The sequence below is a fragment of the Taudactylus pleione genome, unplaced genomic scaffold (genome assembly GCF_031769625.1).
Source record: "Taudactylus pleione unplaced genomic scaffold, aTauple2 ptg000005l, whole genome shotgun sequence".
NCBI classification, from domain to species: domain Eukaryota; kingdom Metazoa; phylum Chordata; class Amphibia; order Anura; family Myobatrachidae; genus Taudactylus; species Taudactylus pleione.
The window spans coordinates 12,710,648-12,735,641 of NW_028284408.1; the positions used below are offsets into that span (position 1 = coordinate 12,710,648).

A 24,994-nucleotide genomic window follows, 5' to 3' on the forward strand; every position below is an offset into this window, starting at 1 on the left:
GGATGACACCACTCAAAATAGGAATGCCACACCCTGTGGTAAATCCTAGCAGAGGCAGGTTTTCTTGCTCTGAGCATGGTGTTAACCACAGAGCCAGAAAAACCCTTGGACCTTAAGAGGGATGTCTCAAAAGCCACGTCGTCAAAGACAGACGACCCAAATCTGCATAAAGGCAAAGACCCTGAGACATCAGGTCCGGATGTTGAGGCAACAGCCATGTAGAGACTCCAGAGATCTGAGTACCATGGACGTCGGGGCTACGCTGGAGCCACCAGCAGGACCGTGCCCCCCTCTTGTTTGAATTTTCGAAGAACAGGAGGAAGAAGGGAGATTGGAGGAAACAGGTACACAAACTGGAAGGTCCACCTGACTGACAGAGAGTCCACCAAGAGAGCTTCGGCGTCTCTTGTCCTGGACCCGTACTGTGGCAGCTTGTGATTTAGCCGAGAGGCCATGAGGTCCACGTCTGGAAGGCCCAACTGTCCACTAAGAGCTGAAACACTTCTTGGTGGAGAGATCATTCCCCGGGATGCATGTCGTGACGGCTGAGGAAGTCCGCTTCCCAATTCAACACTCCCGAAATGAACACCGCTGATATGGCTGGTAGATGCCCTTCCGCCCATGTCAGAATGCATGACACCTCAGTCATTGCCGCCTGACTTCGAATTCCTCCTTGACGGTTTAGATAAGCCACTGTCGTGGCATTTTCTGACTGTACTTGCACGGGTTTTCCGTGAAGCAACAGCCTGGCTTGCTGCAGGGCTCTGAAAACTGCCGGCAGTTCCAATATATTGATTGGAAGCGCAGATTCCTCTGCGGTCCACCGTCCCTGAAAAGAGTGTGGGCCCATCACTGCGCCCCGACCCCGAAGACTGGCATCCGTTGTCAGAAGGACCTAGTCCGAGATCCAAAAGGGATGCCCCTTGTTGAGGTGGGCCGTCTGTAGCCACCATGTCAACGACAGGTGCACCTCCGGAGAGAGCCTTCTGCGGAAGGAGAGGGCGTACCCCAGAGAGACCACTTCCCTCACCAGGAATCCGTGGTAGTCTGACACCAGTGCTGGGAGAACTGAAGAAGTCGGCCTCTCACCCTCGGGTCCCCCAAGAGGAAGCCCATCCCGTCAAGCGCAGGGCTTGTCATCAGGTTTGGCAGCCGGACGTCTGGTAGTCCAAGAATGCTTTTTAGGCCTGGCAGATTTCTTGGCGGTGGATGGCCTGGGAAAGGACTGAGTTCTAGCCTTACCTAGGGCCCAATAGGTCCGAAAGGACGGAGTCCGAGCCCCTGAAGAAGCTGGAGCCGAAGGCAGACAAGCTGACTTAGCTGCTGCTACGGTATTCACGATCTTGTCCAAATCAGGGCTAAACAAAACTTTACCGTCATAAGGCAAACATTTCAACCCCTTCTTGGATTCTGCATCAGCTCTCCAAGAATGGAGCCACAGAGAGCGACGAGTCGCAATGGCCACCGAAGAAACCCTGGCATTTAGTAGGCCAGTATCCAAAGCTGCCTGATTTATAGAGGTATCAGAATCTCTGAGATTTCCCACCAGATTCAGCTGTTCCCTGGTAGCATTAGAGGCTAAGGGTGTTTCAAGGCTGTTATCCCAACATTCCATGGCCCGAGCCACCCAGCAAATGGCCATAGCTGGTCTGCACGCAGCCCCTGAAAGGGTATAAACAGATTTAAGACATACCTCTACTCTCCGATCTGTAACATCCTTCAGGGACAACATGCAAGGCATAAGAAGCGTTGCGCTTTTTACCAAGCGCGTGACATGGGAATCCACCACCGGTGGAGTCTCCCATTTGGAAAAAGAATTCTCAGCAAAAGGGTAAGCAAAGACTAGATGCTTCTGCGGTTGAAACTGCTTTCCAGGCATTTTCAAAGCTACTTCCAAATGATTGACCAATTGGTCAGACAATGGGAATGTAGCCTCAGTCACCTTTTCTTCCATGAAATATGCATGCCTAGATTTAGGTGCAGGAGGCTCATCCTCCTCAATGATCAGGACTGCCTTTACAGCTTGTATTAGCCCTGGAATATATATTTTAGACTTGACCCCTATCTCTAGAGGAGGTGGCTCAAAGTCAGAATCATTCAGAAGCAGTCCATCATCAAATGACACATCATCATCATCCCATACAGTAGATTGCGACGATAACAAGACCCTTTTAGCTGGTCTGCTGATAGGTGCGTCATTCTGACGTACCTCAGTCGCACCCTGCAATATAGCAGGAACTGTATTTACCCACTGAGAGGGTAACACCTGTGAAGGTGTAGGTGGTTGCAGCAAGTTTTGCGATGGCAAAAGGTGCTGTTGTTGAAAATTTAACTGTGGACACATAGGAGGGCCTGCTAAATGCCCCGCAATGGTTGTTAGTGCTTTTGCAAAGCACTCCCATGGCGGCTCCTGCTGAGCGGCAGAAGCCTCAGAAGGACCCGGGGCAGTGTAACACTGGAAACATAACTTCCCTTCCCCTAATACCGCTGTACATTTTTTACAGAGCAGTTTCATAGAGGCTAAATTAGTCATATCACTCTCACTGCCAGACATAGTGAAGAGGATCACTTAATAACTGAGACTGCGTCTCAGACTGCGTCAGAAACTGCATCAGAGACTGCGTCTCAGCTTGCGACTTATGCCACACCCACACAACACCAGTGCTATGGCTCAGAATAGCAGAATAGGAACAGGGTTAGCAAAAAAAAGAATGACAGTTTTTAGCGAAGAAGACAGACAGCCCTAGCATACAGTCGCAAACAACTACAGACACTTAGCGTCTAGTAGGACAAAAGTGCTACATACACTGACCACCATCCCGAGAAGAGGTATGTACGGGGACCCGTACTCCGCACCGCCTGTCGATTTCAGCGACACACAGCCAGGAGAATGACCGTCAAAGAACTCATGGGGAGGAGGAGCCGGAAGCAGGAAGCTGTCACAGTTCAAGCCAGACCGCAGTGGAAAGGCGCGCTGAGCAGCAGGGAGGAGCTGGCCAGCCTTCAAACCCTGGGACGCTGGAGTGTTCCGCAACACTCTAGTCCCCAGTCCAAGGTGGCTTAGTGTGGACGCAGGACTCAGCGCCTGGCCACACTTGCGGTCATCCCCAGCGTGTCCCTCAACCTTGGAGGAAAAAGACTGCGACTCGGCCTGCACCACCGCGGTGCATGTCGCTTACCTGCACTCCGTAGTGTCCGGCCACAGTCTAGGGATCCTCCGGGGTCCCTGCTAGCAAAGACCCCAGAAGCCCCCCGAAAGGCACGGATCAGTACCGGCGTCTCAGCACCAGTGCGGTGATGATGTGGCAGTGTGAACTTCCACTGGACTGTTTGCGCTAACCGCACTAATAAAAAACTTCACATTTTCAGGAGCTGTTAGCAACAGCCCCACTGCGATACAGTGACCCAACTCCGGCCGGGCACCAAACAAAACTAAGGAGCCTCCGGCCTGGGGGCGGGGCATAGAGGGAGGCCCCTTTGCATCCTGGGAGAAAAATGTAACTGCATGGTGCCCAGAAGTCTTCGCCATCACCTATACCCCAAGGTTTCCTGTGGACCTTCTATGGACCCTGAAGTAGAAATATATCTAAAGTTGGCAGCATAGTAATAAGTGGAAATGTCAGGAAGGCCCAACCCTGGTTTTAGGATGAAGTAATCGGTTCTTAGCAAACCTAGGTTTCTTACGGTTCCATAAGTAGCTTTGAAACGCTGTCGTACATTTAGAAGTGTCAGCTTTAGATAGGAACATAGGAATCTTTTTGACAGCTGCCCGCCCCATAGACAAATTAGAAGTGAAATCCAGTGTTGGATTTTTGCTGGATTTTAGCTATAGCTGGTTAATATCTAGCATTATATATTTGATGAATAGATTGCGTAATAAAAATCCCAAATTTTCTTAAAAATTAAAATTTTGAAGAAATGACAGAAAAGGTGGAGACAAGGGGAGTACATAATGGCAGTAAAACTAGTCTAGATATTTAGAAGGACTTTCCATTTGGTTACATTTATTTAACATTAATGTAATCTTTATGGGGATAAAGTCACAGAGGTATAGTTAGATGGATTTAAAGAGGTTTTCTTTCAACATAATATTAATAGTCCTACAATGCATTAAAAGTCACTTTGTTTACCACATCAACTCTACTAATTGTCCCTCATTACTTATGGCATTAGATGTGGAGAAAGCCTTCAATCACGTTGGTTGTCTGTTCATGACAAAGGCACTGGAGGCATATGGTATAGAGCAGGGGTCGGGGAACTTTTTACCTTTTACCCCAAAATATATTTAGATACGCCAACGTTACCCCTTGATTTGAAAGGAAGGAAATCCTATAGCAGTGCCCCCATAGTAATGCCCCCATAGTTATGCCCCTGTAGCAGTGCCCGCATAGTTATGCCCCTGTAGCAGTGCCCCCATAGTTATGCCCCTGTAGCAGTGCCCCCATAGTTATCCCCCTGTAGTGCCGCTTGTACAAAAAAAAAAAACACTTACCATAATCCCCGCTCCATCCGCCGCCGTCCTGTCCGCCTGGCGTCATGACGTCTCTCCCATAGTGCGCATGGAGAGAGCCGGAAGCAGGAGTTCAGAAGAGAACTCCGGCCTCCGGCTAACGCGGCGCTGCAGGGAAGATGCTGGGCGCCCGCTGGTAATAACACCTCAGGGGCGTCCGGCATAGAGCCTTATATATTTGATGAATAGATTGCGTAATAAAAATCCCAAGATATTGACATTTTGAAGAAATGACAGAAAAAGTGGAGACAAGGGGAGTACATAATGGCAGTAAAACTAGCCTAGATATTTAGAAGGACTTTCCATTTGGTTACATTTATTTAACATTGATGTAATCTTTATGGGGATGAAGTCACAGAGGTATAGTTAGATGGATTTAAAGAGGTTTTTTTTCAACATAATATTAATAGTCCTACAATGCATTAAAAGTCACTTTGTTTACCACATCAACTCTACTAATTGTCCCTCATTACTTATGGCATTAGATGTGGAGAAAGCCTTCAATCACGTTGGTTGTCTGTTCATGACAAAGGCACTGGAGGCATATGGTATAGAGCAGGGGTCGGGGAACTTTTTACCTTTTACCCCAAAATATATTTAGATACGCCAACGTTACCCCCTTGATTTGAAAGGAAGGAAATCCTATAGTAGTGCCCCCATAGTAATGCCCCTGTAGCAGTGCCCCCATAGTTTTGCCCCTGTAGCAGTGCCCTCATAGTTATGCCCCTGTAGCAGTGCCAACATAGTTATGCCCCTGTAGCAGTGCCCTCATAGTTATGCCACTGTAGCAGTGCCCCCATAGTTATGCCCCTGTAGCAGTGCCCCCATAGTAATGCCCCTGTAGCAGTGCCCCCATAGTTTTGCCCCCCTAGCAGTGCCCCCATAGTCATGCCCCTGTAACAGTGCCCCCATAGTAATGCCCCTGTAGCAGTGCCCATATAGTAATGCCCCTGTAGCAGTGCCCCCATAGTTATGCCCCTGTAGCAGTGCCCCCATAGTTATCCCCCTGTAGTGCCGCTTGTACCAAAAAAAACCCACTTACCATAATCCCCGCTCCATCCGCCGCCGTCCTGTCCGCCTGGCGTCATGACGTCTCTCCCATAGTGCGCATGGAGAGAGCCGGAAGCAGGAGTTCAGAAGAGAACTCAGGCCTCCGGCTAACGCGGCGCTGCAGGGAAGGTGCCGGACGCCCGCTGGTAATAACACCTCAGGGGCGTCCGGCTTAGAGCCTCCCTGTGGCGCTGGACTGGAGGTCACTGACGCCGGGTGCAGAGGGTGTGCCACTGCACCCGGCACCAGTGACCTCCATTCCTGGGGGTAATGGACGGACAGCCGGGCATGCAATGATTCATATGCATGCCCAGCTGTCCGTCCATTACCCCCTAGGAATTTCAGTTTTACCCCAAATGGGGTAATTTACCCCTGTTCCCCGACTACTGGTATAGAGGGTATATTCTTGACACATATCTTGGCCCTGTACTATTACAGATGTGTCCTCATACATTCAGCCTCACTACAATACATCTGGCTCTGGCAAAAGTGAGACGCAAAGTCCAGTGTGACTCTGCTAGCGCCAGGTATCCACGTTAAGGGCTCTTTATCAGCCCCTTTAGGCTCATCATAATTCATTTACTATTTTATTATTTATTAACAGTAAAGTAAATGGACCCGGCTTATGCTGGGTCATCTCAGTCTACTCCCGGCTACCCCCAGCACCCTGCTCTGTCCAGCCTCACCCCCTTCTCTGTCCTCTGCTCAGTTCCCATCTCTGCTGCTCTATCCCACCCAGTCTCGGCGGGTCCCCTCCATAGGTTAGGTCTGTTCCTTCTACCTAGTAGTGGTAGTCATTGGGGGGTGCGATGCATGTTGGAGACGGGATAGACCTTATTACATAGACATAGATGATTCACATTATGGACACAATATAATTGGATCTCAGGGCTTGCGGCTTGCTCCCTCTCCCTTGATACTACTCTGTTATAACCCTGCTTTCCCACCAGGTCTGCACCCTAATGCCTTTACTTCTTGGCTAGATTCAAACACGTTTTCTCAATAACTTGTAAATTGGGAAAGTTTCCTCAATTAATAAGAGACTTTTAAGCTCATGATCTCCACATTCCACAAATTCCTACAAATTTGGATCTGCTTTGTATCCACTAGGTCCAGGGTCTCTGCCAGTATTAGGCCTCTCACCTCATTTGAGCATCTAGCTCTGCACAGTTGCCAATTCAAAGGCCTCAATTCTGCTCTTTATCATTCGGCACACATGACAGAAGACTTAATAAAATCTATAGTAAACATGGCTGGGATGCTGACATGGGTGAGGAGATGGATGCAGTAGACTGTATGGACATTTAGCTGGAGGTTGCTGAAACTTAAATGTGTTTTCATAAAAAAATGCATACAAGCTACTATATTGATGGTACCTAGGCCCTCATTCAGACCCGCTCGCAAGCTGGTCGATGGTGAGGGCCTGCGCACGCGCAGCGCTCACGCACAAGCCCCGGAGCGTGTGACAAATTCACTCGCTCCGGGGCTCACTACAAACAGGGCGGCTGTAGATGTTGATCAACAGCTCGCCCAGTTTTGTAGGTAGGGGGGGGGTGGTCGGACAAACGGAGGCGTTCCTGAAGGAACACCTGTCGTTTGTAGGCGGCCCTACTGACATCACCAGTAGGGAGCTTCCTGCTCTGTTAGAGCAGAAAGCTACCTGGGGCTTGCGGTAGACGAGACCCTTCCGCAAGGGTCTCGTCGCAAGCCCCGATGGTCGCGATGGTCTCGACCACCGTGACCATCACCTGGTCACTCGCTAAAGCTGTGGGTGGCCACCCACAGCTTAGCGAGCGGCCAGGAGGCCGGCTTTTAAAACAAAAGCGGCCGCCCTCATTCAGAGCGAGCGGCTCTGAATGAGGGACCTAGTACCAACTAAATTATATAAGATTAACCTCAACTCTTCTCACCTTTCCTAGAAAGATTGTCACATGACAGGTACCTTTTTCCATATATAAATCCTAAACTAAAACGTAGGCATCAGCATTGCACCTATGCAAGGCATTGTATAGTTTGATAGATACAGATGTGTCCTCATACATCAAGCCTTAATACGCCATGTAGCTCGAAACGCTGTGAGACTCTGCTAGCTTTGGGCATCTATTTTGCACCAAGAGACTGTAGTTGGATGGATTTGATATGCAACACTACTATATCTGTGTGCGACTGAGTCTGTATACAAAGCAAAATGGAGTTGGCGTGGAAAAGAGCAGCGGCGCCTGCATTGTGCAGACTCGGTCACACACAGAAGAACAAGTATCGCATATCAAATTAATCAGTACAATCACCTGGTGCGTCCTAGTTGCATCACATTGTGACTATGGGCCGTATTCAATTTGGGTCGAAAAGTCGTTTCCGTGTTTTTTTGGGCGGAAACTTTTCGCCGATGACGTCATTTTCGCCTGTTTTGATTTGACTCCGTATTCACTTTGAAAGACTTTCTGCCTAGGTGGAAAGTCAATGCAATGTAATAGGCGGAAAAGTTTTGCCTATGAATAGGAGGCGGAAAAAAGTGCAGAATTGGGGTTTTGGGGTGCAACATTGCGGGAACCCCCGTGCAGCCTTGAGACAGTCCCCCAAAGGTAAAAAATTACTTTGAATTTAGGGGCGTAAAAAAAAATGTTGGTTAAAAACTAACGATCTTGACCTTGGGGTCCCCAAGTATGCCCCAAGTATTTTTGTGATTGCAGGTGCTTGCGGCAGGTGGATTTTTCATGATTTTTTCAACTTTACTTTAGCAACTTTTGAATATGCTCACCCCCATTTTCAAGTGCCCCAAATTTGCTGGGATAAGTTATTTTATACAAAAAAACCCTCCTGAATAGTATTCTTCACCACTTATACAAAAACGCTATTTATCAGCTATTGAGCACGTTTAAAAACACCAAATACCTTCAGCAAGCCAAATCGGGGGGTACCATAGTGAACCCCCATGTCAGAGCATCTTTTGGGGGGTGTCAGGCTGACTTCCCCACATCTGACAGTACTTTCCCTCTGTTCAAGTTTCGCCGGGTCCCGTTTTCGCGTACTTTTAATACGGGGTAAAGCGGTCACGCGCGCGATACTTTTCCGCCTACAAAACACGCGATGTAGGCGAAAAGTCTGGGAGGCGAAAAAGTATCGCGGTTCCGCTCTAATTGAATACAGGCCTAAGATGCATTTCTGGGTGAAAAAGACACCCGGGACCTGGCGTGACCAGTGGGGCTGCTTGTCTCGACTGCAGTAACAATGTATTATGAGGACACATCTGCACCTACTGTTGTACCTTAGGGGTCTATTACTAAGCCTTGGATGGAGATAAAGCGGATGGAGAAAAAGTACCAGCCAATCAGCTCTTTTCATTTTTCAAACACAGTCTGTGACATGGCAATTAGGAGCTGATTGGCTGATACCTTATCTCTGTTCACTTTATCTCCATCCAAGGCTTAGTAAATAGACCCCTTAGTCTCCTGCGTAATGTCTTAACTATCCTGCATATAGTTTACACTTAATTACTTGCCTCTTTTGTGCAGAAACAACGTTTGTTTTATGTTTACTCTACCACTGTTTCTCCTGACATTGTTAATAAACTGTTATTGCAAAAAAATAAGGCACCTGCAAAATTTCCACTTTGAATTATCTAAGAACTAAACAAACAGACCCCAGTTATTGTGCACGGCTGGATCGAGGTAGATAGTGACACTTACTTGTTGGTCTTACTCTCAATCAAGAGCCACCTGTCCTCTGCCACGAGTAAAACAGACTGAAGATTGATTGGTAATGAGATTGCATGTGTCGTACCCTCCAGCACATCAAGGACATTAATAGAGTTACTATAAGACAACAATGCAAACCATCATGTCACATATTAATACAATGGGCAAATGGATTTATGAGACTGGTGCTGTATACCTACCTATTTTCTTTAAAGAACACCAACCAATTTTTGTGTGAAAACTCTTTGCACATTTTGTAGCTCTCCTAGGAGAAAACAATTTTGCTTTTAACATTCCCATATATATAACAAATTTAATTGTAATTATTTAAAGGAAATTAATTAGATGAGGCTAAGCATTGATGGTCTAAATTATTCTACAAAGTCTCCGTGGGAACTCAAAAAGTGAAGTATGTTTGCCCATTTAACCTGTGTGATGCAGGCAGATGGTAAAGCAAGTAAAGAAGATAAAAAGAGAGAGAGCGCTGAATTCAGCAATTTGTATTTATTAACAATATTTATATAAAAAATATATTATCAGTGGCAATCATACATACATATACATCAATTGCCGGCCAGCAAGATTTAATACAATTTGGTTAATCTTTCCACTATCTTCCGGAGGGTGTGTCTCGTATACTCCTTCTGAGCGTGTGTTTGGCAGGCACTATCGACGTCACCTGGTATCTTGACAATAAGTCCGCAATACCGCTCTGAATTGAATCACCTTATCTCTGGAGATTGGAGATGTATGTCCCCTTGGAGCACACAAATGACAGCGTGGATATGTAGTAGCCGGCAATGTTTGCTAAAACGCGTTTCTCCGCCTCTCAATTCGGCGGCTTCCTCAGTTAGCAAAAGTATCTGTTTTAAATTACTGCTTGAATATTAGACACAGTTCTATTGGTGACAATTTTTAAAAGGATAACATTCTCCCTTGCTACAAGAGAGCTCTAACCTTAATAACAAACATCTCTGTTTACTAAAATAATCTTATAAGGGAATTTTTTCATTATTGTTTATTTTTTATTATATGAATTTTGTATTTTTATGTGTGGTGTATGATGGAAAGATTAACCAAATTGTATTAAATCTTGCTGGCCGGCAATTGATGTATATGTATGTATGATTGCCACTGATAATATATTTTTTATATAAATATTGTTAATAAATACAAATTGCTGAATTCAGCGCTCTCTCTTTTTTTCTTCTTTACTTACTCAAGGTCAAGAGGTTTTTGAGTAGACCTCTTATAGAGAAGCTGCAGATTCAGCAATTTATTTAAATAATATTTTTTATATATTTATTTTTATTTCTAATTTTTCTATACTAGATTAGCACCGGGTACTGTATATTTTTGCTCTGTATTCATCAGATGGTAAAGCAGATTAGACCTAAGTTGAATAATTCTGAGGAAGGGATAAAAAAGTTTACCTGTGATTCCTTAGTACCCCACCAGGTCGATTTTCTTGGTGGTTCCACGTCTTCTTGGGAAAACATTATACGACGAAGTGCCCCACTACCAGTGTCCAGCAAAAGAATGACATTACTCTGTAGACAAACATAAAAACAGTGCTTCAGAAATGGCAGTACAGCAAGTGTGGAACTAGTTTCTGCAATTACTGCCAACTTTCATTCAACTCTTCATGGGCCTCACTGTCTGTATCAAGACCATGTACTAAGGTACTTAATAAGTTCTGGTCGTTGGGATAGTAAAGTAAACATTTCATATGTACTGTATTTTTGAACATCTAAATATTGTTTCATTGGTATTAATTAGAAATGATTTTGAAACAACAATAAAATGCTGAAAATGTCTCCAGTGCTCAGGACTGCTCTGACAGCACAGGATAAAGGGTATACATACCTGGGAATATTGTGTGACAGAAATACCAAAATGCATTTTCATTGACTAGACAATTGTCACATGTACACACAAAACAACTCTGCTAAAGGTGGGCACACACGGGAAGATGTGTAATCACCGATGCAACTGACGATCCGAGGGCTGACCTATCAGGTGGTTCCTACACACGGGGCGTTCCAGTCCCCAACCACTCGATATGCCGCCCCCCCCCCCCCCCCCACAGCACTGCATGGGGTCGTCAGTCGATTCGTTTGAACTTTTAAACATGCAGAAAGATCAGGTGAAGTGACGGACGACCCCACGGAAGTGTGCAATGCATGATATTGTGCACACGGACGGAACAATATTGATGATTTATGTTCCAATCTGTCGCATCGTTGGCAATATTGTTCCGTGTGTAGGGGCCTTAAGTCCACAATTCTGCTGACACATAATTCTTCATAACTCTGTACTCATGACCCTAGTGTTAGTATAAACATGGTGAAGCACAAGAGGGAGATTCTGCCGTCTCAGACATCGGGTAACGGAGATAGATGCAGGTACAGCATCTCCTTTCCAGGTTTTAAATACTGACTTTGTTGATCTGTCTACTATCCTGTGAGCCCAAAAATACATATTTTACACCTTGAAAATGCCCTTTTTGTGGACCTATATTTTCATAGATGACACCAGGAAAATAATGTAGGAACGGATGCTTCTGCATTGACTGAACATTGTGCACGGGTATGAGGTTGCTGGGAGCCGAATTTCGAGCTGAAGTATCATTGTTTGGTGAAGCTACACAGTAAGTTCACATATTTTAACAATTTACATACTTGAGATCAAATACAAGGATGTCTACAGGAGTACATAAACATACAGTATTATAAAAGTTAAACGGACACTCTCTTATGTATTTGGGACTCACTAAATTTGATAACCCAGCAGTATAGGAAAACATGGCAGAGATCTATGTTGTGACTATTTAAAAATAGAAGTGATATAATTTCAGACTGCAGCCAGCTGCAATGCTAATACTTTAAGTGGGTTGGGGAAGGCAGTTTTTTTTAAGGCATTACCATAATGTGTTGTTCATTGGGAGAGTAATAAACTCTGGCTGACTTAATGATGCTTAAGTCTGGAATGCCAAGCACTGAACAGATGTATTAAGCAATATCACAGAAGGAACTGCTATTACCAACTGAGTTAGGAAATCATGTAATGGTTAGATTATTCCAAATGTAAGTATCTAATCTTAGACTGATGCTCTTAATCTCACTGCATTCATACAGCAGACAAAGAAAGATTATCAGGATTCATAGTGCTTAGAGTGTGTACCTGAATTTTCCTTTTTCTGTATGGCACTATAAGTCTCAGCATGGTAGCCCCTCTTATTATGTTTAAAATGATGGTGTGCAGTCCACTCCTCCCCCCTCTCTTTTTCCTCTGTATGGGTTTATATAATGTACACCTGAAATTAAACTATTTCTGCCGGATTAGCACCACTCCCACTTTGCCCTAGGTAAGTTTAATTAGTATAAATCCTTGAACTGCAGTCTACACATTGGAATGGGCAATACTATAGGTATGTCCTGGATACATTTAAATAATATGTCAGAATAAAGGATGTTAGTGACCCACCTGATGGAGGTTCATTTTGATGAGGTAGGTGGGCATACATTTTTGGCCAAACATGTACTAAGAACCTTACTTAAACTACATTTTAATTGTTAGAGGTTTTTTCTAAATGTTTTGATTATAAGTATTCTTGGTGCTTTGAGTGAACGCCTATATTTTCTTTTTTCTGCATAATACTACAAGTCTTATGATTAAAATTAGGGTCTGCAGTCCAGCCTGTATGTGTGTATAAAATCAGTCTTGAAAGCCCCTTCCTCAATGGAATTGCTTCTGTATTGGCCAACAGATGCTCCTACTAAGAATGGCACAAGACAGGAATGCACCTTGCTACCTCTCCAACATCGTCCGACAGACAATTTCAAATTGAAATTGCCACCCTGTGGGATTCACATTACCAAGCAGTATGATGACCTTTACCCAGCCAACTGTCCCCCATTAATTGACTCCGTATATGGGATTTGTGTTTTGTCCTGGTTGGGTATAAAAGTTGCAGTAAAAATGACTCTGTAGTCTGGCAAACTCTATCCCTTCCAAACTTTGCCAGTGGAAGTCACCACTACCATTCTAAAGGCGGGTATCCACTACCCAATTAAACAGAGCGATTTAACCATAACGACATCGTTATCATTCAATTGCTTGTTAATCGGGCACAAATCGGGCAGCTTGATGCCAAAAACGACCAGCGATGCGCATTCCTGCTGGCCGTTTTTGACATCTATTATCGCCCGAACATGCTGGTCAATCTACCGATAACAACAGATTGGCCATGTTCAGGGGATAAGAGAGGGTGCATACACTGAACGACTGATCGTTCAGTGTAGGCACAGTACAGACTGTGAAATGACGGCACGATTATAATGTCGTAATCGTGCAGTCGTTTCACAGTCTGCTAGTGGATACGCACCTTTAGAGAGCTACAAAAATGTATTTCCTGCTGATATAGTCAGGTAGGCAACCTAGAGTAGACCAGAAAACATCCCAGAGAAGGTGACATGGGCTTACTTTGTCTTCAAAAATACTTCTTCTACCCTTTGCTTTACTCAGACCGACATACAAACGAATTGTCCATCTGTTCAGAGTGGTCCCTTTATGGTATAATCCAGTCTCCCCCCCCCCCCAGGACACTTGTGAACAAGCCCACTACAGGTGAAACGCATGTCAGACACCAAGTGATGCCAGTCTGTGAGCAGACCAGTCCCCGGAGCTGAGACTTGTATAATTTATTTGACATTTGTATTATATCCTTACTTGGGATTGTGACAATACATACACCATCAATATTCTATATTATTGAGATTACACTATGATGCAAATATATTTTTTAACTAATTTAATCTTTTTATTCTTGTTCTATTTATGAAAATGCTTTGCACATTGTAAAAAAATATATTTGACATTATATCACTTGCCTAACTTAAAACGACACTATATGTAAACGTAAAGAATTGATTTTTGGACACAAAACTGTTACCTCTCAGTTTTTATATGATTCCTGAATGCTATTCCATTGCTAGTTTTCCAGGTGTACTCACATTGTGATACTGATTGATTAGCCCTTTGATGGGTTTATCTTTAACAGGGCACTCTTTCATACAATATCCAACAGTAAATCCATTATCCATCTTCTTTCAATCAGAGCTCGGTTCCCTTGTGCTCTCGCCACCCTGTTCACTGCTAACTAGCACACAAGGAGGCAGTAGAAACAAGTGACCGCAACCCGGTGATTTTTTTATTTTACCGTAGTTTGCTTTATTCTCTCCCCTGAATCAATGATATCACCCTCTATGTGAAATTAAATTGGATGGTATGTGATTGACCTGAGAAAACAATACAATTTAAATTTTGTAACAGACTGTGCACTGTTTACTTTGTATTCAATAATTCAGGCTGATTCACTGTGCTTACTAAGATGTGTCCTCAAACACCTAGCCTCAATGTGCTGTGATGCGAGACACCTGCCATGAGTGAGCCGTCAGGTCCCTCACGACAGTACTTGTGCCGAGCATTTTTTAGTGGCTTTTTCGGCCGAAAAGGAGAAAAAACAGGAGGCTGTATTGATTAATTCAATATGTGGCACTGAGTCTCTAAATGAAGCACAATGGCACTGGGCATGGAAAAAAGTTGTGCCCTGATTGCGCCGATGCATCATAGCACTTCGTATACAGATTCAAGAGTGGAATGGGACCTGGCGCGCCAAGAGGAGCTATTTACAGTGACTTGAGCAACATTGTATAAGGACACATCTGTATGTTTGTCATTGCCTAAAAAAATGATAAGTTCAGTTTGCAGACTTCAGCTCATGTACATTTATGCAACATACAGTATTTATGATGTACAGGTTGAGTCTCCCATATCCAAATATTCCGAAATACGGAATATTCCGACATACATAATATTTTTAGCATGACTGAGAAAATGAAACCTTTGCTTTCTGATGGTCCAATGTACACAAACTTTGTTTAAAGCACAAATTATTAAACATATAGTAGAAAATAACCTTCAGGCTGTGTGTATAAGATATATATGAAACATACTGTAAATTAATTTCATGTATGTACACAAACTTTTGTTGATGCATAAAATTATTAAAAACGTAGTATAAAATTACCTGCAGGCTGTGTGTATAAGGTGTATATAAAACATAAATGCATTCTGTGTTTAGATTTGGGTCCCACTCCCAAGATATTTTATTATTTTATACAAATATACCAAAATACGGAATATTCCGATATCCAAAATACCCCTGGTCCCAAGCATTTTGGAGACTCTACTTGTACTATTCTTTATATTTCTCTTGGAATTTCAGTTGCTATATATTTGGTAAAATTCAAGGGGTTACCACAATTTGCTATAGTCTTATTAAAAGCTCCATTTAAAAAAACTTCAATAGAACATATTACTTACCAAGCATGGTAATTATTGTACACATTTGATACATACGATTTCTTTTAGATATTCTTGCCCATCTATAACCACAAAACTATATGGGATTTACAATGATTTCCTAAGGAGTAAAAACACCCTTATTTCTACTAGATTGAATTATAGGACTGTTTCCAGTCCACATGAAATCACCTTGTACCACATGAACCTTGTACCATATGACATTCTTCTATTTGTACGACTTGGGATATCTATATGTATTTGGTTAGTCTAATTCTACATACAGTTCCTTGCCCACGATATGGTATACATTTATGTGGATACCCCATATGTTTGTATGTAAAATATTCTTTTGTTACTCAGGCACAAAACCATTTATATTTTAAATACTTTACACATATATTTTCTAATTTCAGAGTACCCCAAAAGAAGTCGTCTTTCCTCTCTATAAACTCTCCTATTCTAACTTCTGCCAGAGAGAGTCGCCACTACCATCCATAGAGAGCACATACTCCATCTACCCTTTGCTTTTTGTAGTCCAATATGCAAACTAATTGTCAATCTGGTTAGAATGGTCCCTTTACAATATAATCCAGCCTTCCCCCAAGTAGTTGGCCCCAAGTCTATTTATCCTACTAGTCAAAATATATATTTTTTAAAAATGATTCCATGACATTCCTGACAGGTATAATTTCCCAGTTCTCTGTGCTCCGTGATTTTGACAAATTTTCACTATTTTATTTAATAATGAGAAAATAAGGCCATGAACAACATACTGACTGTCCCAGTCCTCCTTGAGGTTTTCTGCATTTGGCAATCCTCTTAAAAGGGTATTATGTCCGCCCTTTACCCCTCTTAATTAATCAACTGGCTAAATTCTTTCATTAATTTCACTGGGAAGAAGATAGAGGAAACCCTTGATGCAGAACAGTGTTCTCATATTAAGGAAGATGTTGCTACATCTTCAATCTGTATACAATCCAAAGCAAGTTTGTATAAGCTACTATTCCGATGGTATGAGGTGTGGCTATTAAATAACGAGATTGATGCTATAATTTATGTTTAATTATATTAAATACATTTGTATCAATGTCACTGTTGCACCTTCTGGCACCCAGTCTTCCAAAATAACACCCTTGATATAAAATAAAACAATTACCATAACTTTATCTTAAAAATGTGAATCCACTTGAATTTGTTCCAAAATGTCTGTACAAATTTGCTTCCGATTTTCTTCTGCTCGGCAGTAAGAAGCCTTGAAACCATCTTAGCACAAACTTATTTAATGTTAAGATCTTTACACTAAACTTGCCTAATGGTGCATACACAGTCAGATTTTGCTTTAGATCTGAACGATAATGATTTTAAAAATCGTTCAATTGTTCATATCTGAAAGAAAAATCTGACATGTGTGCAACAATGAACGAAGCGCGTTCCCGTTGGCCAGATAACGATATCTGACATCTGATGTGTTTGCAGTCAGTTTTGGACTATTTCAATTCATTTTAATGCAGTAAAAAATCGTTCAATCGTTTGCAAATCGTTCAATCGTTCATCTGACATATCTGACCGCGTGTATGCACCTTAACAGTTTCTTTGTCGATGTTTACCATTTCTGCTATCATTCGGATGCTGAGTCATGGTGCATACACACAGTCAGATCTGTCAGATGAAGGATTGAACGTTTTTTACCAAGAATTTGAATGATTGAACTATTTCAGACTGTATTAAAATGAATGAAATAGTCAAAATATGACTGGAAACATAGACGATGTCAGATATCGTTATCTGACATGCGGGAAGGCGCATCGTTCATCGTTGCAGGCCCACATGTCAGATTTTCTTGCAGATATGAATGATTTTTAAAATCGTTATCGTTCAGATCTGACACAATATCTGACCGTGTGTATGCACCATTAGTCAATTTGAACAATTTTGTAATTTTTTCCACATTTTAATTTATTTTGAATGTGCAAGGCCTTCTGGGACGTTCATCATCTTCAACAATCTTTTGTGCCACTCCAACACACTCACGTGACATACATTCTGCTCCGTAAGCCTCGGTTGGCATACAAAAAGTTTTAGTGGGAGTTTGTTAAATTTAACTAAAAATGTTAAGTTAACACGTTGCTCTACTTTTAAACTAAACATTTTTACGACGCACGGGAAAATCACAACTCCTTCAAATGCTGTGTGACAGCAAGCTATCTGTACGAGCGGGGTGAAACTTACAAAACTGTTCTGGGCTAGTCCAAGGTCAATGTTCCCCCACTCCATTTTAACTCACGGAGTATGGTTTATTTTTTACAAGTACAGTTTTGGTACCTAATAGCCACACCTCGTATATGGTCACTAGAATACTTCATGACATTGGTCTACCTCAAATCAATGATGGCAATACACTGGAATGACAGGCACTCAGTTCCACTGTTGGTGGTGTAGCTCTAAGGTAACAACTTACTAGCAGGAAGGCTGATAATTAATTTGCCCTATTACTCAGATGCACCCTCCATCAAACCTCTCCTAAGCCCTATTTTCAAAATCCCTAAATGCACTTTGAAGGTCATCAACCATATTCTCACAGCTTCTAGATTCCAGATATCTTACAACTGGAAGAATAATGACCCTGCCACAATCTCTGCACTTTTCAAGATGGTTAGTGTAAAAATTGGTGCATATACCCAGCATCCTTCATGACTGCCCTACCTATTCTCAGGATTTTGGAGTATAAGTACTGGACATTTTGATGCATAGCCCTTTCTCCTTTTTAAACCCAATATTTGCCACAGTGTGCCGGACCCCTGTGGTTACTTACCGGTCCGGTAACATTGGAGTCCCATTCGGCAGCGGGCAGGAAGTCCTCGGCGTCCGCTGTTGGAATCCTCGCTTCCGGCTACGTCCTCTGTGGTGCCGTGACTATAAAATGCAGGCGGCCGTGGCTCCCCTAGGGGAGCCTGCAGGAAAATTTAAAGACAGAGGCATGCCAACGTGACATCAAGTTTGGCGCGAAATTCGAAGTCCTCCCTATAAGAGGGAACCTCTGGGCACTAAACAAGTGCCAGAGTGTAGGCTACCAAACCTTACTGCAGTGTTCCTGCTTATGACTTCACTGCTCGTTCCTGACCTTGGCTTTGTTCGTGACCGGACTACGTCTGCTACCTGGTACTGTCTTGTCCGTTTGGTTTTGACCTGGCTTGTGAACTACACTGTACGGCTTCATCGTACTCAGCTCCATCCAGAGCACACCAGCACCTGTATTAAGGAACCTAGTCTGAGGGCCGCAACCTCCTTGCGGGAGTCCCCGGGGGATACCGCCGGCACGTTAAACTCTGCACCTCATTAATAGGTCTCGGCAATAACAAAATACGGGTTAGCATCCACTACCAATCCAAGAGTTGCAACATCATTATCCCCGAGGTTCTCCTTTATTTGCTCCCACTCTCCTCCTTTGCTCATTCCCTCCACCCCTCTTTTTTCTTTATTTAGTATTTCACAGTGTTAAAATTTCTATTTTAATTGATTCATTTGCTCTATGCAAAATATCACTTCTGCATGCCTCCGATCTCTAGACAAGCATAGGCCTCCAAAGCAGATTTCAGAACAAATTTCAACATGAACTCCAGGACACAGAGCAATCCACAAAGAAAAGCACATCTGTAAATTTCATAAACAGATAAAGGGTGGAAATAGCTGTACTGAATTTAAGAACAGTAGTAGAAAACAAATATTTGGATTTAAAAATAGGATATTCCTCAAGAAGAGGTACATTTAAGGCATACAGTAATTATCCTGGTGACTAGAAAGCTATGTTGATAAATGATATCCCATCATCTTAATTACCAGTAGCATCAAATTACTGATACATTAACAAATCTTGTGTGTTGAAGAAATAAGAATACTTTAAAGCAGAGTTTCCCAAACCACGCCATTACAGTCCAGGTTTTAAAGATATCCATGCTTGAGCACAGGTGGCTTAATTAGTATCTCATTCAATTTGATTTAACCATCTGGACTCAAGCATGGATGTTTGTGCACAGAAAAAGGCAATGTAACTTACTTGCTCTTCATGAAGAATGACTTGCCCACTCAGAGGATGACCCAGAGGTGCTACAGTCAAAAATGGCTGCCACACACTACCAATGGTTTTAGGGAAAACGTCATATAAATCCACATAGCAACCTTTTTCCCCATTAATTTTCATGAAGTACAAAGACACTGGATTGCATGTAGCCACATGGACAGTAGTATCAGCTTCATTTTCTAGAGGCAAAAATAAAATCATCATTAGAACAAGATACGTGTAATTGTTATTAAAATATGACGCGAATAGGACAACGTTACATAGATCATTTTCTAATTGGTTTCTATGAAAGGGGGAAATTATTATTAATCTGCACATCATAGGCCGCAGTCTATGCAGCCCTCTTCTCCATTGCCATCCTGGTGATTGACAGCTGATGTCGGGACTTAAGTCAAGTGGTCAACTCGGGGCAGGGTCTAAATAAGGGGCATTGCTTAAGCCCATAGCTGCTAATAGACAGGCTGGCTTTGTAGCAGACCCTATGAGCCAAATAGTAATAGCAGGGGATTGCAGTCCAGACTGGCAGCCCCTGGGGGAGAAAACACCACCCTCTGGGACTGCCTAGCTGCCTGTGATTAGCAAGAAGTGCTTCCAATGACAAGTCACTACCACTGCTCGCCTAGGCAGTCCCTGCGGGTGGTGGATTTTACTAAGGGAGCTGCAGTCCCTAGGTAAAATCCGCCACTGGTAGTGCCCCTTATTCACGTTATGCCACACAACAGTAGTGCCCCTTATACACATAATGCCACAGTAGCAGTGCCTCTTATACACATAATGCCAGAGTGGTAGTGCCCCTTATATATATATAGTGCCCACATTAATTCCCCACATACACATAATGTCCACAGTAGTGGAGTTTCGAAGGCCACACCTCTTCCTTCCTACACTAAATATGATGGACAGACGTAGTACTGTAAAGGGGCCTATCCATTAGCAGATCTTTTTGTAAGATGAAAGACAAAAGATTTATGCCTTGAAAATTCCTGGGGCTGCTGTGACAGATATCTGTCATGTACATGACAGATTTTTGCAAACGACGAACGATATTGCATGACATCATTCTGGGAGTGGATTTTTTTTTAATGTTTCTATTCATTTTCATTAAAAAAATCGTTCGTCGTTCGACGCGACAGATTTTTCTAATATCTGTCAGCGATAAACGATAATTGACCAACATGTTGGAGAGACAAAAGACCAAATTTGTCGGCCGCGGGAGTGCGCATTTTTATCGTTCAGAGCCTATCCATTAGCAGATAAATCGTTCATCGTTCAAATTTATCTGCTAATGGATAGGCCCCTTAACACCCAGATTATTGAGGGTTTAGAGACTTCAAATGGAAACATTAGATTTTAGGAAAATAGTTAAATAGAGGAAATAGGTTATTTCTTTGAACCCCTAAAAGAGGTTTGAATAAAATACCAACTTGAAAAAGCAGAAATTTAACACTGACCATAACATATTAGTTATATTTGATTACAGTCCCCCTGTAACTCACATAACTGCATTAAATATAAATTAGTAATGAGATCTAACTACTTAATGACTGCACTGTCTTATATCTATAACATCACTGAGCGCCTGTAGCAAAATCAAAAGCTTGGTACATTGGAGTATTGGGACACTGAATATACCTGAAGATACAGCTATGTCACACACAATATTCACTTCACTTATAGGAATGCGCCAGTGAGACATTTCTTCTGTGAAGCTCAGTGATCTCGATTCATAACGCTCCAATGGATAGCCCTGCACATTTATGTATACTGGACCCTGTATTGGGACAAACACTAAATTATATCCTGCACTGTATTTTTCCAAATTATTAAAGAATAAAAAGAAAAATTACAATTATATAGAATAACAATAGGTGCAGCACTCCTGCTGGTGTTGATTGTATTGTGTCTAGGTGACTTCCACTTACGTACATGTACAAAATTCATAATTGATTGGCAGCACTTAGGGTCTTAAATACATCCAAGTGTAAAGATGATAAAAGAATGCTGTATGTTCTGAAATGCTGGATTTCATGTAAGGAGGCAATATGACGAGCAAGAAGAACAGTGCTCCAGAGAAGATAGTACACATACTTTTACTAAATAAACAAGTGTATCTCTTCTCTGGAGCGCCGCTTTTCCTGCTCAACACACACACTATATATATATATATATAGAGCAGATAGAAAGAACCAGCACATCCAGTAAATGAATGCAAAAAAAATCGGTATTCAAATAGCAGCAGAGAGCGGCAGCATGAATGATAACAGTCACTGATAGAGTCCAACAAAGGTGAAGTATAACTTGATAATATACTTAATAGAAACCAGGGTGGTAACCAAACTGTCAGTATGCATCTCACCGGACCCTAGAGCAGCAAGCCTAATCTCGACAGCTGTTTCGGCGCTGCATGCGCCTTTATCAAGAGCAGAAAAGACTAAAGCACAATGAGCCATATATAGAACCACACACATTAGTGAACTCACCCACAGGTGCGCGCGTCCACCCCCCCTGTACACAATATATATATACATACATACACACACACACAGAACAGTATTTATATATAGTTTTGATTTCTTCTAATTGCTGCAGTATACCAACTTCTAATGTGTTTAATCTAATTCTCTTTCAGTGATAAGTGAAAATACTCTCAAAGCAATTGCTACAAACAGAATTTGTGAATATTCTAACTAATGAATCAAACACAATTATAATTGAATAACTGCAGAATTAATTTAATAAATGGAAATAAAGAACCAGATAGTCATTAAATAAATAAACCAAAGGGACAATAAATTACCTCAATCTCTTTAAGAATAAATCAGGGGTGAATCTGAGGCAGCAGTGTTGACAGGTTGGTTGAATAAGTCTGCATTTGTCTATTTGAGTGTACATTAACAATATACAAATGTCAATGGCTGTTTCAATGAGAGAAGAGCAGGGTGACACTTCCTTGCTGCCTCAGGAAGTATGACGCCTAAAGCACATATGCAGGAAAAATGTATCTAGAAGTATATATACAGTTATTTGCCCTATATGGCAAACCAAGAATAAGTTATAAAAACTCAAATAACCTTTATAACAAGTTGATGTGTTTCTGTTGGACACAAAAGTTTACGACGAGCATTCCCAGACTGGGTCATGGTCCAGTGGCCAACAAAACTGACGTCTGGAAGGGGCAACCTGTAGGATGAAAAAATAAATGGGTTATACAGCGGGAGAACAGCAGGCTAGTCTGTACCCAATAAGGACCAGTCTGTTACAACACGTAAACCTTATAACTGGTGTGCACTATCCTGCAGAAAGAGGTGCACTACCCTGCAGAAAAAGGATGGATACACAGTAGCACATCGACAGGCCTAACGTTAAGTTTATACCATTTGTGGAATATAAAACTTATATATAACTTGCATAGTAACTATTAACAGTATTTGTATTTTTTTAAACAATTTTGCTTTCATCAATATGAAAAAATATGAGATATGGTAAGAACTTACCCTTGTTATCTCTATTTCTACGAAGTCCATAGGGTTCCGAGGATACCTTGGGGGTATAGGTGTGACGTCAGTCGCAGGGCACCAAAGAGTTAAGCTTTCAGCCTCCCAGGATGCACTAGGTCCCCCTCCTATACCCCGCCCCCGAGCCAAGGCATCTCAGTTAGTTACCAAGCCATAGGCCGGAGGAGGAGAAGGAAGAGAGAGAACAAAGATCTGGACACATACAAGAATCACATTCTCACCAGAGGGAGACGGAAAACCGGTGACCAGAGCAAAGCCCATCTGCAGCACAGGTGCGACAGGGCGGGAGTCCTGTGGAACCCTATGGACTTCGTAGAAATAGAGATAACATGGGTAAGTTCTTACCATATCTCATATTTTCTACTTCAGGGTCCATAGGGTATCCACAGGATACCTTGGGGATGTCCCAAAGCAGTATCCTTTAAGGATGGGGACGCTCCTGTGCAGAAAGGAGAATCCGCCGCCCGAAGGAAGCATCCTGAGAGGCGAAGGTGTCAAACCTGTAATACCTCACGAAGGTATGGACAGAGGACCACGTAGCAGCCTTGCAGATCTGGACTGCAGAGGCACCACGTCGAGCTGCCCACGAAGGACCCACAGACCTAGTGGAATGAGCCTTCACAGAAGGAGGAACCGGCAGGCCTTCATGAAGATAAGCTTCAGAAATAGCCATACGGATCCAGGCTGCCAAAGTTTGCTTTGAAGCAGGCCAACCCTTTTTACGGAAGCCATAGAGGACAAACAAAGCGTCCGACTTCCTAAACGAAGAAGTGCGGTCAACATAAGTCCTTAAGGCCCGCACAACATCCAAAGAGGCCTCACCCACGGAAAGACCCGGTGAGTTAAAGGCCGGATCAACGATTTCCTCGTTAACATGAAACTGGGAAACAACTTTGGGAAGAAACTCGGGCCGAGTGCGGAGTACTGCCCTGTTCCCATGAAAAACCAAGAAAGGGGGTCTACAAGAAAGAGCCCCTAACTCAGAAACACGTCTGGCCGAAGCAATAGCCAGAAGGAAAACAGTCTTAGCTGTTAGCCATTTAAGATCCACTGATCCCAGTGGTTCAAACGGCGGTCCTTGGAGAGCCCTCAGGACCACAGCCAAATCCCAAGGCGCCACAGGTGGAACAAAGGGAGGCTGAATGCGGACAACACCTTGCATAAAGGTGCGCACATCCGGGATTGTAGCAATCCTACGGTGAAACCAGACAGACAGGGCCGAAACCTGTACCTTCAAAGAAGCAAGGCGAAGCCCATGATCTAGTCCCGCTTGCAGGAAGGTGAGAATCCGAGACAGACGAAACTCCCGCGGTGCATAACCTCTCGGTCGACACCACTGGAAGAACGTATGCCACACGCGATGGTATATCCTCGCGTAAGACGGTTTCCGAGCTCGCAACATGGTACGCACCACAGAGTTGGAAAACCCCCGGGACCTCAGCATGGCCGTCTCAACAGCCACGCCGTCAAAGACAGCCGAGTCAGGTCCGGGTGACGACAAGGACCCTGAGACAGGAGGTCCGGTCGTAGCGGCAACCGCAGAGGACTGTCCACGGACAGACCCTGAAGGTCTGAGAACCAGTGCCGTCTGGGCCACACGGGAGCTATCAACAGGAGCGTCCCTCCTTCCTGTTTGAATTTCCGGATTACCCGTGGAAGAAGGGAGACCGGAGGGAACAGGTATGCGAACCGGAACGTCCACCGGACGGACAGAGCATCCACCAGAGACGCCCCTTCGTCTCTTGTGCGAGACCCGTACACCGGCAACTTGTTGTTG

At 43.2% G+C, this 24,994-nt stretch overlaps 1 protein-coding gene across 1 annotated transcript in view; it reads right to left on the bottom strand.

The window, feature by feature from the left end:
• The window catches only part of VWA8 (von Willebrand factor A domain containing 8), a 428,582-nt gene that overhangs the window by 156,867 nt on the left and 246,721 nt on the right, over nt 1-24,994 (bottom strand). The window contains exons 28-33 of the mRNA XM_088482592.1: nt 22,774-22,882; nt 21,335-21,473; nt 19,679-19,881; nt 10,689-10,805; nt 9,456-9,520; nt 9,247-9,372 (exon numbers count right to left, since the gene is read on the bottom strand). Coding sequence (XP_088338718.1) covers nt 9,247-9,372; nt 9,456-9,520; nt 10,689-10,805; nt 19,679-19,881; nt 21,335-21,473; nt 22,774-22,882 — 759 coding nt within the window. The remainder of the gene's footprint in view (nt 1-9,246; nt 9,373-9,455; nt 9,521-10,688; nt 10,806-19,678; nt 19,882-21,334; nt 21,474-22,773; nt 22,883-24,994) is intronic.